This window comes from Dicentrarchus labrax, unplaced genomic scaffold (assembly GCF_905237075.1).
Source record: "Dicentrarchus labrax unplaced genomic scaffold, dlabrax2021, whole genome shotgun sequence".
NCBI lineage: Eukaryota > Metazoa > Chordata > Actinopteri > Moronidae > Dicentrarchus > Dicentrarchus labrax.
Genome location: NW_026136717.1, coordinates 13,583,313 through 13,595,736, shown reverse-complemented (window position 1 = coordinate 13,595,736; position 12,424 = coordinate 13,583,313). Strand labels below are relative to the sequence as shown.

Genomic DNA, 12,424 nt, shown 5'->3' with positions numbered 1-12,424 from the left:
AGCGAGGAGGTATAACGTTTATATTCTATGCCAAGGCCACACACACACATAGTGCTACAAGATGAATGCTTTGAGGCGTTTGGTTGTCAGCCACGGTCCCTTCTCCTTGTTGTTAATGCTGCTGGTGTTCTGGCAATTCTTTGGTGGGTTTTGTTCGCTGAGGCTTTCTCTGCGGGAGCATTTACTTCTGAGCTACCAAAGGAGGACAGCCGGAAACTGAAAGCACACACGCACACACAGGTGGAAGTGGTGGGTCTCTTTCTCTTTTCAAAGTCCCTAAAAGGAAGAAAGTAGAGCGAAAAGAAAGTGTGTGTGTGTGTGTGTGTGTGTGTGTGTGTGATCCAAAGCCAGACTTTTAGGCGAAGCCAGCTCTCTACAGCTCTCTGTTAAAACCACACATGGAAATTCACAGACAAAGAACAGCCATCTGTATCTCCCCCCTGAGTTCATAGTAAAAACAAAAAAAAAAACACTAATTTTAAAATGTTAGAAACAAACAAAACTGTATGTTTTGTGATGCCTCTGGAAAAACTAAATTCTGCCTCTCTCTTTCCTTTCTAGTTTATAATAGAAGACATGAAGCAGCAGCAAACCAACAAACACAGCAACCTGCACCGCGAAGACCAGCACATCACTGTGGAGGAGCTGTGGAAGGGCTGGAAGACCTCCGAAGGTAAACGCAGGCCAACTGTCTCCACCCCAAGGTCACTAACGCAGACACCTCTACATTTATTGTATTAAGCTCTAATCGAGGAGGAAGAGGGGAGGAGGAGGAGGCGTAAAATACTAAAGACGGCAAAAGTCCACATTTGAAAACATCTGTAGTGAAGCCAGGTTTTTGGTGACAATCCCTAAATATGAATCCCCCTCTTTGTAGAGCTGCCATTTTGGTGGTTGTACAGGGAAAAATCCAACAAAGCTATCTCTGTTGAGTTTCATTTTAACGGACCTTCATGCTGTGCAACTGGAAATCGCGCCTTCGTAGATGGCGAAAAAATAAAGAAGAAAACATATAAAAAAGATTCCTCAGGCTGCCTATGTAGCAAGCCACAAACTATTATGTACTATATAAACACACTGAATCACACGACAGAGGTGTGGTTTCTAATGAGTAATCAGCAAGTGCAACATCCTCTTGACAAACTAATGTGAACAAGCACTCATCAAGTACCTTTTTAGGTGACTTTCTAATTCTCCAGATACTCAAGTGGACTTCTGCGGGGTCGACGCTTCAGGCGCTGAGTGAGGGAGCGAGCGATGATGAACACTCAAGGGCGTATTTACCCGGAATGAAGTGTGATCTATTATTTGCTCTGCAGAATGTATAATGATGTAAAAGTATAAGTAAACAGACTCTCATTAATGTTTAAAGGAATTCTTTTTTTTTTTTTTTTTTTCCAAGGAAGCCATCTGAGTAATTTCAATCACCATTCACTGCTATTATTTCAATTATTATACAGCTCAAGGGGAGAGTGCTGTTCATTGGCATTTTGATCACACAAACCTTGCCCCCAAGCGACACCGTGAAGTTTGATTCAGTCATATTACTGTGAAGAATACAGCTTCAGAAGGTTGTTTCCTCCACTCCTCTCTCCCTCTCCGAGTCTCTTATTTGAATTTCAGATGGGGGGGACAGAATTTGACCCAAAGTCCTCTTCCTTTTCTAACACATCTGTGTTTTATCTTCAAACACGCACCTCCCAATCTGTCATTCTCAGCCTCTTCGTGACAGTGTTTGTTTATAACTCTGAAAATATGTGTGGGGCTACAGTAAGTGGTTGCGGAACATGCCTTTGAACTAGCACTTGTGTTCCTTAACATTTGAAATAAATACAGCCTCTGCAGAATATACAGTAAACATTTTAGTTTAGTTGTTTGATTGAGACATTTTTTTAACCACAGTGTTATACAGACATTTGATGCTTTTCTGTCTTCAGATGTTTGTCATAGTAAGTAATATACATTATGCATTTTATTATATTAATCATATTGTATTTAGGTTTCTATCATCTTTAATGGCTCTGCTGGATTTAGAATAACGCTGGCTGTACAAAATTTAAACTTAAATACAATTTTGAGGTATTAGAGTGTTTCCATTGTATGCAACTATTTATTTTTAGTCCACCATCTCAGAGGGAAATGTACTTTTAACTCAATTTAATATATTTACTTATTTATCAGATTAAGAATTTCCATAAAAAATAGATAAAACCAGTGGTCTATATGTTGTTAGAGCTTCCATCACTTCAAACACCTCGGATGGTTTCATTTAAAAAAAACAGTTCAAAGCTCAAGGAGATAAAACTCCTCATTTCCTCATAAATGGAAAGGTTAGAGGGAAATTAAAAAAAAGCATACATTTGCGTAGCAGCACCATTTTCTTCTTCTTTCCTGCCAATTAATCATCACACGAACCCGTCAGATTTATAATGTAAGGGTTAGTTTGGAAACCGTTGAATAAAACTACCCAACAGTACATATAAACCAGCTCCACCTCAACCAGCTACATCGGTAAATTTACACTTCAGCACTGCTGCAAAAACCTTCATCTCCTCCTTTTCCTCTCTCCTCATCAAGTCCACAACTGGACTGTGGACAACGCGGTGCAGTGGCTGAAGGAGTCGGTGGAGCTGCCGCAGTACGAGAAGAACTTCAGGGACTTCCGGGTCACAGGGAACACCTTACCTCGGTTAGTACGGCTCACCTCAAGCATCGACTCACTCACTGTACTTCATCGCTCACAGGAGCACTGCCACGACACATATCAACACAGTTTGTGTGTGTGTGTGTGTGTGTGTGCCTCTAATTAAGATGTTTTACTTTGCTGCTGGTGAGCAGTGAAGTGTGTTTATGAACAGGAACACTATTATGGTCTTTGTTACAATACCCGAAGGCACCTTTAGATTTCATTACTCTGTTTAATGCTGCCCACTGCTGGTCATAAAAGGCAACACATGGGGAAGAACACTCAAACAGGTAGATTCTTCACCTCAGTGTCTTCTCCTATGGCTGTATTGTAAAGGGTGTTTTTCAAAGGCAGACTCATCACATGCAACCATTAAACCATTAAACGCAACCATCAGAACAATATGTAAATGCTTTTTTAATTGAATCCTTGATGTTTAATCTTTCAAAAGAGGATGAAATAGTTAATAAAGTCATCTGAGTGCCCGACATTACAGGAGAAACTCAGACGCTGGTGGGACACTTGTGGAATGTGACCCGCTGCAAACTGCATGTACGGCATGAGTAGACAGAGGGGTGGGTGAGTGGGTTATTGAGGGGTTTCACGTTACGCCACGAGGCCGATGGGCGCTGACTCATGAAGTGATGTCACACTGAGGGGGTACAGTTTCCACAGGCTGCCATGTTGTCTGAGCCCTTTAAGATGGTGGTGGTATGTGACCGCTGGTTGTGGGAAGAAAAAAAAAAAAAGAGGAGATGCTGGTGTCATACAGGTCGAACTGAGCACATGAGAATAGTGAAGAGTTTGTGTATCCTTCTTACAGGCACACAATCATGCCTGTACTTCTCAGGAGGATTTGACTGATATGTGACTTATATTATAAACAAAGGCCAAAGGCAGTCTGGATTCAGTCCATCCATCCTGATTCTCCAGAATTTAATGACACCCCCGGAGCAGTATGGGGCACCAGGGGGTATTTACTATAGATTTGCAGCCCTTTTAGGCACTAAACGGCCAAACTGCATTGATTGTTATTTACTAAATGACCTATACAAGTCAAAACATTGAAAGAAATGGAGAGAAATGTTAAAACAACGTCTTAAGAGTCCAGCCAGTGAAAACACTTCAGTGACAGCAGTAAAGAATACTGCAGCCAACTTAAAGTTCACATTCTGTAACACTTCATATCATCCTTATTGTGTATCATTACATAGGGTTAACAACAAGCTCTGACTCCCAACACTAAAACGTTTCTGTGGAGAACAGACTCACACAGACAGATACTTAAATGTCCACAGAAAGAGAGTCATTTTAACGCACACTGGAAGCTGAAATAGTTCTGACTAGAAAAGACAGACAAGATTCAATGCTGATTTTTTTGTTCTTCTTCACATTTCAGAATAGCGGCAAATGAACCGTCGTTTATGTCGATGCAGCTGAAGATATTAGACCAGCGGCATAAACAAAAACTAAACCTAAAGGCACTAGATGCAGTGCTGTTTGGCCCTCCTCTCCGTAAGTATGCAGCATATTTAGTTTGGTCCCAACTTGGATGTTTTTTATGCAACATTATGTAACAACTACATTTTTGCAACCAGAAAACAGAGTAACACAGTATTTGCTAAAGCCACCCATCTTCTCCTTGTCCTCCTTCTCTCTGCAGGTCCACAGCATAACTGGTTGAAAGACTTTGTCCTGATGGTTTCCATAGTGATTGGTGTTGGGGGCTGCTGGTTTGCATACGTGCAGAACAAGTCCAGCAAGGTGCACATCTCTCAGATGATGAAGGATCTGGATAGCCTGCAGCATGCCGAGCAAAGCCTCTTAGACCTGCAGAGCCGGTAAGAGAAGGAAATGTATCAGATAGACTTAAAATGTGACAGAGACATCATATTCCACACTGGTCATCTTGTCCGTTTCCCTCCTCATCTCCCAGGCTGGAAAAGGCTCAGGAGGAGAACCGGACGGTAGCCGTGGAGAAGCAGAACCTCGAGCAAAAGATGAGGGATGAGATCACCGGGGCCAAAACGGAGGCTCACCGGCTTCGAGAACTGCGAGAGGGCGCCGAGTGCGAACTCAGCCGGCTCAAATACGCTGAGGAGGAGCTAGTACAGGTAGGGCTTCCCACTTGCAAACTGATTTATCATTATTTATCATCAAATGTTAAAATGAACAGTCTTCTACTCTACCCAGGAGGTGTATAATCATTGTATATAAATCATTACTGCTGCTAAAACACCTGAAAAACACCTTAAAACGAGAGGATTAATTTCACATTTTTCATCTTAAATTTTCATTTCTTCCAAAGCCACAAGATTTCCTCATTTCCCTTCACATAAAAAATACAGCACCAATATGTCAAAAGTTCCTCTTGGTAATGAGTTCTCTGCTCGCAGACGAGCCGGGGTTGGACTCATTTTTACACAGCAAATTCAGAATTTAAACAGTAAATGGAGTTTCATTTGAAATTCAACAAGTGTTTGCCCTCACTTTCCAGTGTTTGATCAATGATCTCACGGGGGGGGGGTTTAAATATTTGAAAGTGAATTTAAGCTGGACCCTGATGTATCACATTGCTCCTGCGTAGGTGCGAAAGGCTCTGAAGCGAGCGGAGAAGGAGATGCAGTCGGAGCGGTCGGTGCCCGAAGCCCTTCAGAAGTGGCTCCAGCTCACACACGAGGTGGAGGTTCAGTACTACAACATCAAGAAACAGAGCGCTGAGTTTCAGCTGTGCGTCGCCAAAGATGAGGTGACTAACGTTTATCTCCTTAAGTGGCTTACAATACAGAGAATGAGCAAGCGGGGGTCGGTCAGCAGTGTTTTATAAATCACGAAAAAGGTGCTGAGTGGGTTTATTTAATGTTCAGCGTGCTCGCATGTAATGGAAGTGAAAAGAGATTAGGTCTGGCAGAGGTTTCACTGTATTTGCATTGCATGAATCTATCTTGCTCATAAACCACCGAATGCACTTGATTTCAGGTGCTATTTGAATTACAATTTATTTGTGTAAAAATAATGAAAATGCTTATATATCCACAGCCACTGCAAGAGACTTTTATGTCCTGGGTGTTGACTGTCAGGAGCCAAGCAAATCAAAAGCAGGAGAAATCAGACCCTACCTACTTCTTTTTTCATATTTCCAGTCACACACTAAAGTACACAGAGCTGCGCCTTGCTCATCTCTTTTTGTCTCTGCACGTTAAAAGAGTAGTAAATCATGTTTATTGCTGCTACCAAGCTACTAGTGCCGGGCTGCAGAGGGAACATCAGTCTGCACTCTCGCTGACAGCTGGGATTGTTTAAGAGCAGTGTAACGCAGCCTGGCTGGCCTATAGTAGAGGTACTAGTATATAAGGATAAAAATATCACTTCTGTCATATTTTTGCTGGTCAGAACAGAAGAGTGAGGTTATGGAAGATTGACGGAAGGAAGTGGCAGTCTTCTGATTAACACATAAAACAGAGAATTGTGTCTTAAAGATGTAGTTAAATTATGTTTTAATTACATTGCCCATTTTAGTTTTTCTTACTTCCATCCGGCAGAAATCTCAATTGCTGAACTCGATTAAATTTCTTTCTTAAAAATGTTTTGTGTGTTTTTTTAATCTCAGGCAGAGAAAATAAAAAAGAAAAGAGGCTCCGTGTTTGGAACGCTTCATGTAGCCCACAGTTCATCGCTGGATGAGGTGGACCACAAGATACTGGAAGCAAAGTAAGAAAAGAAAAACTCACTCAATACAAACACACTCTCACACACACATATATTACAGCCGTCAGCCAGAGAAACATGTGATCAATTCATTGTCCTTGATCTGTGTATGTTATTAGCCATACCTAATGATTTGCAATAATGTCAACCAATCACAGTGCTCATTGATGTCCAATGGTACAAGAAAGGTTGTCATATTGAATAGCAGATCATGCTGTGATGGCATGTTATTGATATGGCGGTATGGGAATCTTCAGTCAGTGTTAGTGCAGCAGCTGTATTGTTGCTTGCAGTGTGTATTACTTAGCCCAGATACGTTTATACACACACACACACACACACACACACACACACACACACACACACACACTACTGTTATACTGAAGTTTTTCTTCTTTTATTCGATAATGGCCGCTTTAACTTAGCTTAAAAACAGTATAATTCAGACACTAGAAGTACCGTTTACTTTTTGTCCCCAAAAGAAGAATAATTCGATGATTAAAGCTTCCAATTAGCGGATGTCCCCACAGTGTTGCACAGGGAGAATACTGTTTAAATGTAACCATTTTTCCCCTAAATACCCTTCAATTTTAAATTAGTTTTCCAGTCCAATAAGTGACCCTAGATCATTACTGAACCACAACGGTGCAACTGGGCTCCAAATATTTAGTTTTTGTCTTTGGGCCCTCTGGAGTCCACTCAGTAATTATACTAAATAGGGTTAAACTGTGAGTCCATAGTGTGTTCAGCTGATATTCTGTGATCCAGTTCCAATAGTGGTATCCCTAGACCAACCGGTGATTTCCTATTTATCTTGTGTGGCTGTTTCTCAGCCATCGTACTGCTTTTTGTTCTCCATGTACAAAACATTTGTGCAAACCCTTCATATAAAATAACATAAATATGTAAAGAGAACTTTCTAAAAACCTAAAATCATGAAAGAACATTCAAAAGTATAGTGTAGTCCTCTCAGCCGAGTGCCGAATCAAGCTTTTGTGGCAGGAAATTGCAAACTTCTGAACAGTAATGTGCGTACTATTGGCTTTTACATCAACAACGACTTTTGTTTTGTTTGTTCACTAATTAAATACTTCAGAAATCTCACCGCATTGGAAAAAACCTACGCAGTGACAATATCTGACTGCACAATGTCACAAGTTCTTGCACAGATATGACCACATAATACTATTACATTTCTTTGGTTGTGTTTTATTCCAGATATATTTAATATATTCCAAACATGTACAGTATAATCCAGGTGCTGCCACTGAGATAAAGACTCCCTTTGTGTTTAAAGCCAAAAAGGGGGGGCAGGGGGAATCACATAAAAGAGAGAACAAAGTAAAAATCTTCTGCACGAGTCCATTATCATAATATAACCAGCTTGTATGCCAAAACTGTCTAAATCCTGACGAATCAAAACAGAGAATTTGAATCCGTATCAGAAACAGGATCACCCCGACGTCTGCCACCTCCTCATTCCTCTGTTTGTTTGTTTTTTTTCTGTTAAGGAAAGCCCTGTCAGAGGTAACGGCGTGCCTGAGGGAGCGGCTGCACCGCTGGCAGCAGATCGAGAAGCTTTGCAACTTCCCTGTAGTCAACAACGCGGGGCTGCCGAGCCTGACGGCCAGCCTCTACTCAGACCACAGCTGGGTGGTCATGCCGCGAGTCTCTGTGCCTCCCTACCCCATCGCAGGGGGAGTGGACGACCTAGACGAGGACACGCCTCCCATCATTCCGCAGTTCACAAGTGAGTGGTGGAGGATTACGACGCTTTCCAAGTGACATAAATTAAATAAATATGTAGTGAACTAAACTGTGATGTCGATTTTTTTTCCCCCCACAGCGACCACGTTGATCCGGCCATCCCTGACTCGCAGCAGCAGCCTGTGTCGGTCCCGCCGGAGCCTGCTGAGCTCGCCACAGTCCTCGCTGATGTCCCCAGACCCCGACCTGCTGTCCATGGCCAGCTCTTCCCTCTCCTATCGCCCCGAGGCAGACGACGAACATATCATGTTCAGCTCGGATAGGAGGGGGTATGTAGCGGTGGCCGGAACGCCGCGGAATGGTTTTACAGTTTGGACTCACAGGTGTTATATTCAGACATTCACACTGACGCTTCAAGCTTGGGGGTTAAACGGCGGAATCTAGTATGTGGAGGATGCATGCATTAACCTCTACATGATACACCATAATTAGTTCATGTCTAACATGATTAATTAGATAGATAAAAATGATCTCAGCTCCACTTTAATTTCTGCACTTTGTTCCCAATTTGCTTTACTAATGTGTCAGTAAAGACTAAACCCCTAATAAAACTCAAAACAGTGGTCAATGTGACAAATAGTGGCCGGTAACTAACATATCTTTTAAGCACCTGAGAGGAGAATCCCTTTAAAAACATAGGGCATAGTCATTAATATTACATAGTGAACACTAAACAGTTTCTGCCCAAGACAGAAAAATCTCACAGAATCTGGGTACTTGCTGACAAAAATAAATCACACATTTACATTTACCAGATTTACTTTATATTTATTTTGCTTTTGGGCCTTTATTGACACACCACCCCCACTCACTACCTACTGCCCCCTGGGCATTATGGATGATGTATCATCTCCAACTCCTTATCAAGTACAGGGCAAACAGACTATACCTTACATGCCACTTTTATTATGTGCCTACTTTTACCGCTTTAAACTTAACATAGGAATCTGCCCCGTGTAGATTAAAGTAATAAACAGGTTAAAAGTAGATTCAGACACAGGGACTCCATGAAAGGGCTTCAAAATTGCAGCTCCTCCCTCAGTTTATATTGTGCAGAAGCAGTTCAAATTCCCTTAAAGATATAATGTTAGTAATATGTAGTGTATTTATTCTTATGGGATTAGTATTGGGACCTCAAATATCTGGTCACGAGTACACGGTGAGATTAAAAATTAAAGTAAAAGGTCATAATTAAATTCACTGTGCCTCCTCAGGTAAAACATATCCCCATCAGAACAGTGTATACCCAAACAAACATTTATGAAAAGGTTCCCATTAATTAGGTTTTATGAAGAATTGTGCCCAAAATACATAACATGACAGACTTTTTGTAGCTAAACAAATTAGCTACATTTCCGAAACTCACTCTAATTAGTTTATTTTTATGAGTTTTAACCACGGTGCGTCTCCTCTCCTCTCTCAGGGAACCGGTTCAAGAGGGCAGCTCCGACACAGACTCTCTCAACTCCTCCATGGGCCGCAAGCAGCTGCACAACCCCTGCACGCCGGGCTCCGACACCCCGTACCGCAAGATCTCCCGCGAGGAGCTGCTGCTGTTGAGCCAGAACCCGGAGCTTCCCGCGTCCACCGCCGCCACCTCCACCACCCACACCGCCAGCAGCAGCAGCAGCAGCAGTCTCAGGGACTCCACACCTCCCCCTCTGCCTCCCACTCCGGCCACCACCCCCTCCGGCCCGCCCTCCACCTCGCCTTCCCCGGCCTTGGAGCACCATCCGTTTGCACACAGAGGCTCGCCCGACCTCACCCGCATCATACCCGAGTCCCAAAGCTTAACCTTCTCACAGGGGAGCGCCACCTCTCCGACTGGCAAGGGCATGTACAACGGCATCCTGGAGAAGTCCTACAGCTTCGGCCAGCTGCCCGCGAGCATGCTGCCCAACGTGGGGCGCCACCCGTCTCTTACTTCCCTGGACTCGGAGGGCCGGAGCGTGGGAAGAGAATACAAGCTCCAGAGCACCTCCTCCCAGGACTCCAGCGACAATGGAGAGAAAGTCAAGCGCTCCTCCTCTAAAATCAAAAGCTTATTTAAGAAGAAAAAATAAAACTTGCAGAGTGAGATAGTGTGAGACAGAGAGAGAGAGAGAGAGAGAGAGAGAAATCAAATATAAAGAGTTGTTTTAGCCCTAATACTAAAATAAATGGACATCACTGTAAGCTAAAACATTTCATTTTCTCTCTTATTTTCTTCTTTTTGTCGTCAAAGATGGAATGTAGCTCAGTCCAGGTGCCTTTAAACGCCCCAGACTGGTAGCCTTATTTTTCAATAATGCCTTTTTATTTAGTTCACTCATAGCCTCACAGGGAAACCTGCGACGGTCAAAGAAAAGTCAATGAAAGGTCAAAGGTCATGATAGTTGTCATCCAGACAACCGAAAACACATGGCCTGTTCACTGTCTTCTATTTGTTTTGGTTCGAACCAAAAAGCCACTATGGGTAAAGGGTCTAAAGGTGCAGTCCATAAATGTATTCTGAAGCACACAATGTGCAGCGTTTCACTGTGGATGTCCAGAAGGATGTTTGCTGTCATTACTGAAACTGTTTGAATCACACTTTGAGTGGTGACAGCAGCACACGAATATCACAGAATTCTCTCAGTCAGTTTCTTTTTAACCCGAACTACCCCCCCTCCACCTGCCCCCTTCAAATTATGGATTGCATCCTGTGAAGTCTTTGAGTCCTAAACTCGTGTACTTGATTAATTTCCTTTTTGAAAAAAAAAAATATGAAAAAAAAAACCTGCTAAAAGTTTGTTGCACTACTGCTTTCCTGGTATTTTGGGAAAGAGCCGCTGCTTGCGGAGTACATATTGAATAAAGTTATAGAGATGAGAGGAATACATGGGCAGCGGCAGTGGAGATGCAGCACATAATGCCAGAGCCAAAATTATCTGACGCGTCTTCAGTGCCACTACTTATGGATGTCTCAATATATATAAATATATATATACTTTGTTTTCACATTATTATGTTCTTATAGATGTTTTTAAATAGATTTATATTGGTGAGGGTTCCTATGAACTGATCTTTACTGAAGAAGGTTTATTGAATATGCAGATTTTAACCGCACCATCATTTCCCCTGTAATCTAGCTGTCCCTTATTACTTGATTAACTGTCTCCTGTAGCCACACCAGACATACCATTTCCATTATTTGTCTTAAATACCCTCTAGCCCTGGTGTCACTACCGGATTTCGGTCAAATTGTCTGTGCAAATAATTCTTTTCGTGGTTGGAGTGCCATATTCATGCCCATTTAAGGAAGCAAGAGTGCCAGGACGTGTAAGACAGTTGCAGGAATGTCATTAAAAAAACAAAAAACAAAAGAGAGTAGTATCTGTAATCCACTGCTGACTACCCCATCTCTACTGTACTGTCATGATGTGGCCTGTACCATCTGTGTTTCCGGGCTTTTTCTTAGAGACAAACACTAAGGATTATCTGTTTAAAAAAAAAAAAAAAAAAAAAAAGGAACTATTTGATCCAGATCTGATCGATACACCAAGACCTGCCCCCCCTCCTGCCCCCTCCCCCAACCCCCACACACTAAGCTCGAAGCCGACCCATGCAATACGGTCCTGTTCCTCACCTCTGGGCCCGCACCGAGCGCACTGATGTCAAGAGCTCCTGCTTCACACTGTGATTTCTGCCTTCTTCCCTTCATCCTGGACCTGGCTGTCACTGCTGCAATTGAAACACGACGGGTCATGTGACAAGCGTGACGGAGGCGACGCCACGAAATGTCAGGGGGGGCGATGCCGTTCACGAGGTGTGTCTGGATGACAGGGCGACAAGAGGAACCAGTGGCCTGTTTTTAAATTAATAAAAAAATATATATATTTGGAAGGTTGTGGCAGTACAGCACACAATGAAGGAAATAGAAGACAGAACTGCAAGACGAGGAGAAAATGAATGTTTACGAGACATTAGGAGTTTTTTGAGAACATTTTGTGTGTGAATATTTGTATACTGTAGAAGAATTAATAAAAAAAAATGGAGGCATTGTATGTTTCAGAGTCATGATTGCTGTAGTGTTTTATTCTTTTGATTCAATGATTGACTGTTTTCTATGTACTTGGAAAAATAAGTTAATTATTTTATTTCTAACTGCTTTTCTTCAAATTTAAAGGGGCATCCTGCTGATTTTACACTTAAAGTTCATTGTCTTAAAGAGTAGTTTTCAGCCTATAAAAACAGTTGTATTATGTCATGAAATGGCAAATTTAAAACCAAAAGCCTTCGTTA

At 42.3% G+C, this 12,424-nt stretch overlaps 1 protein-coding gene across 2 annotated transcripts in view; it reads left to right on the top strand.

Moving 5' to 3' along the window:
- Window positions 1-12,186, top strand: part of stim2b (stromal interaction molecule 2b) — a 43,232-nt gene extending 31,046 nt beyond the window's left edge. The window contains exons 3-12 of one of the 2 annotated variants that reach the window (XM_051375441.1): window positions 562-673; window positions 2,578-2,689; window positions 4,086-4,201; window positions 4,350-4,527; window positions 4,623-4,800; window positions 5,274-5,435; window positions 6,297-6,397; window positions 7,906-8,144; window positions 8,241-8,430; window positions 9,585-12,186. In XM_051375441.1, the coding sequence (XP_051231401.1) occupies window positions 562-673; window positions 2,578-2,689; window positions 4,086-4,201; window positions 4,350-4,527; window positions 4,623-4,800; window positions 5,274-5,435; window positions 6,297-6,397; window positions 7,906-8,144; window positions 8,241-8,430; window positions 9,585-10,224 (2,028 nt within the window). In that variant the 3' untranslated portion in view covers window positions 10,225-12,186. Of the gene's footprint in view, window positions 1-561; window positions 674-2,577; window positions 2,690-4,085; window positions 4,202-4,349; window positions 4,528-4,622; window positions 4,801-5,273; window positions 5,436-6,296; window positions 6,398-7,905; window positions 8,145-8,240; window positions 8,485-9,584 lie in introns of both variants that reach the window. The other variant, XM_051375440.1, reaches the window with a different exon arrangement.
- The last annotated feature ends 238 nt before the right edge of the window (window positions 12,187-12,424 follow it).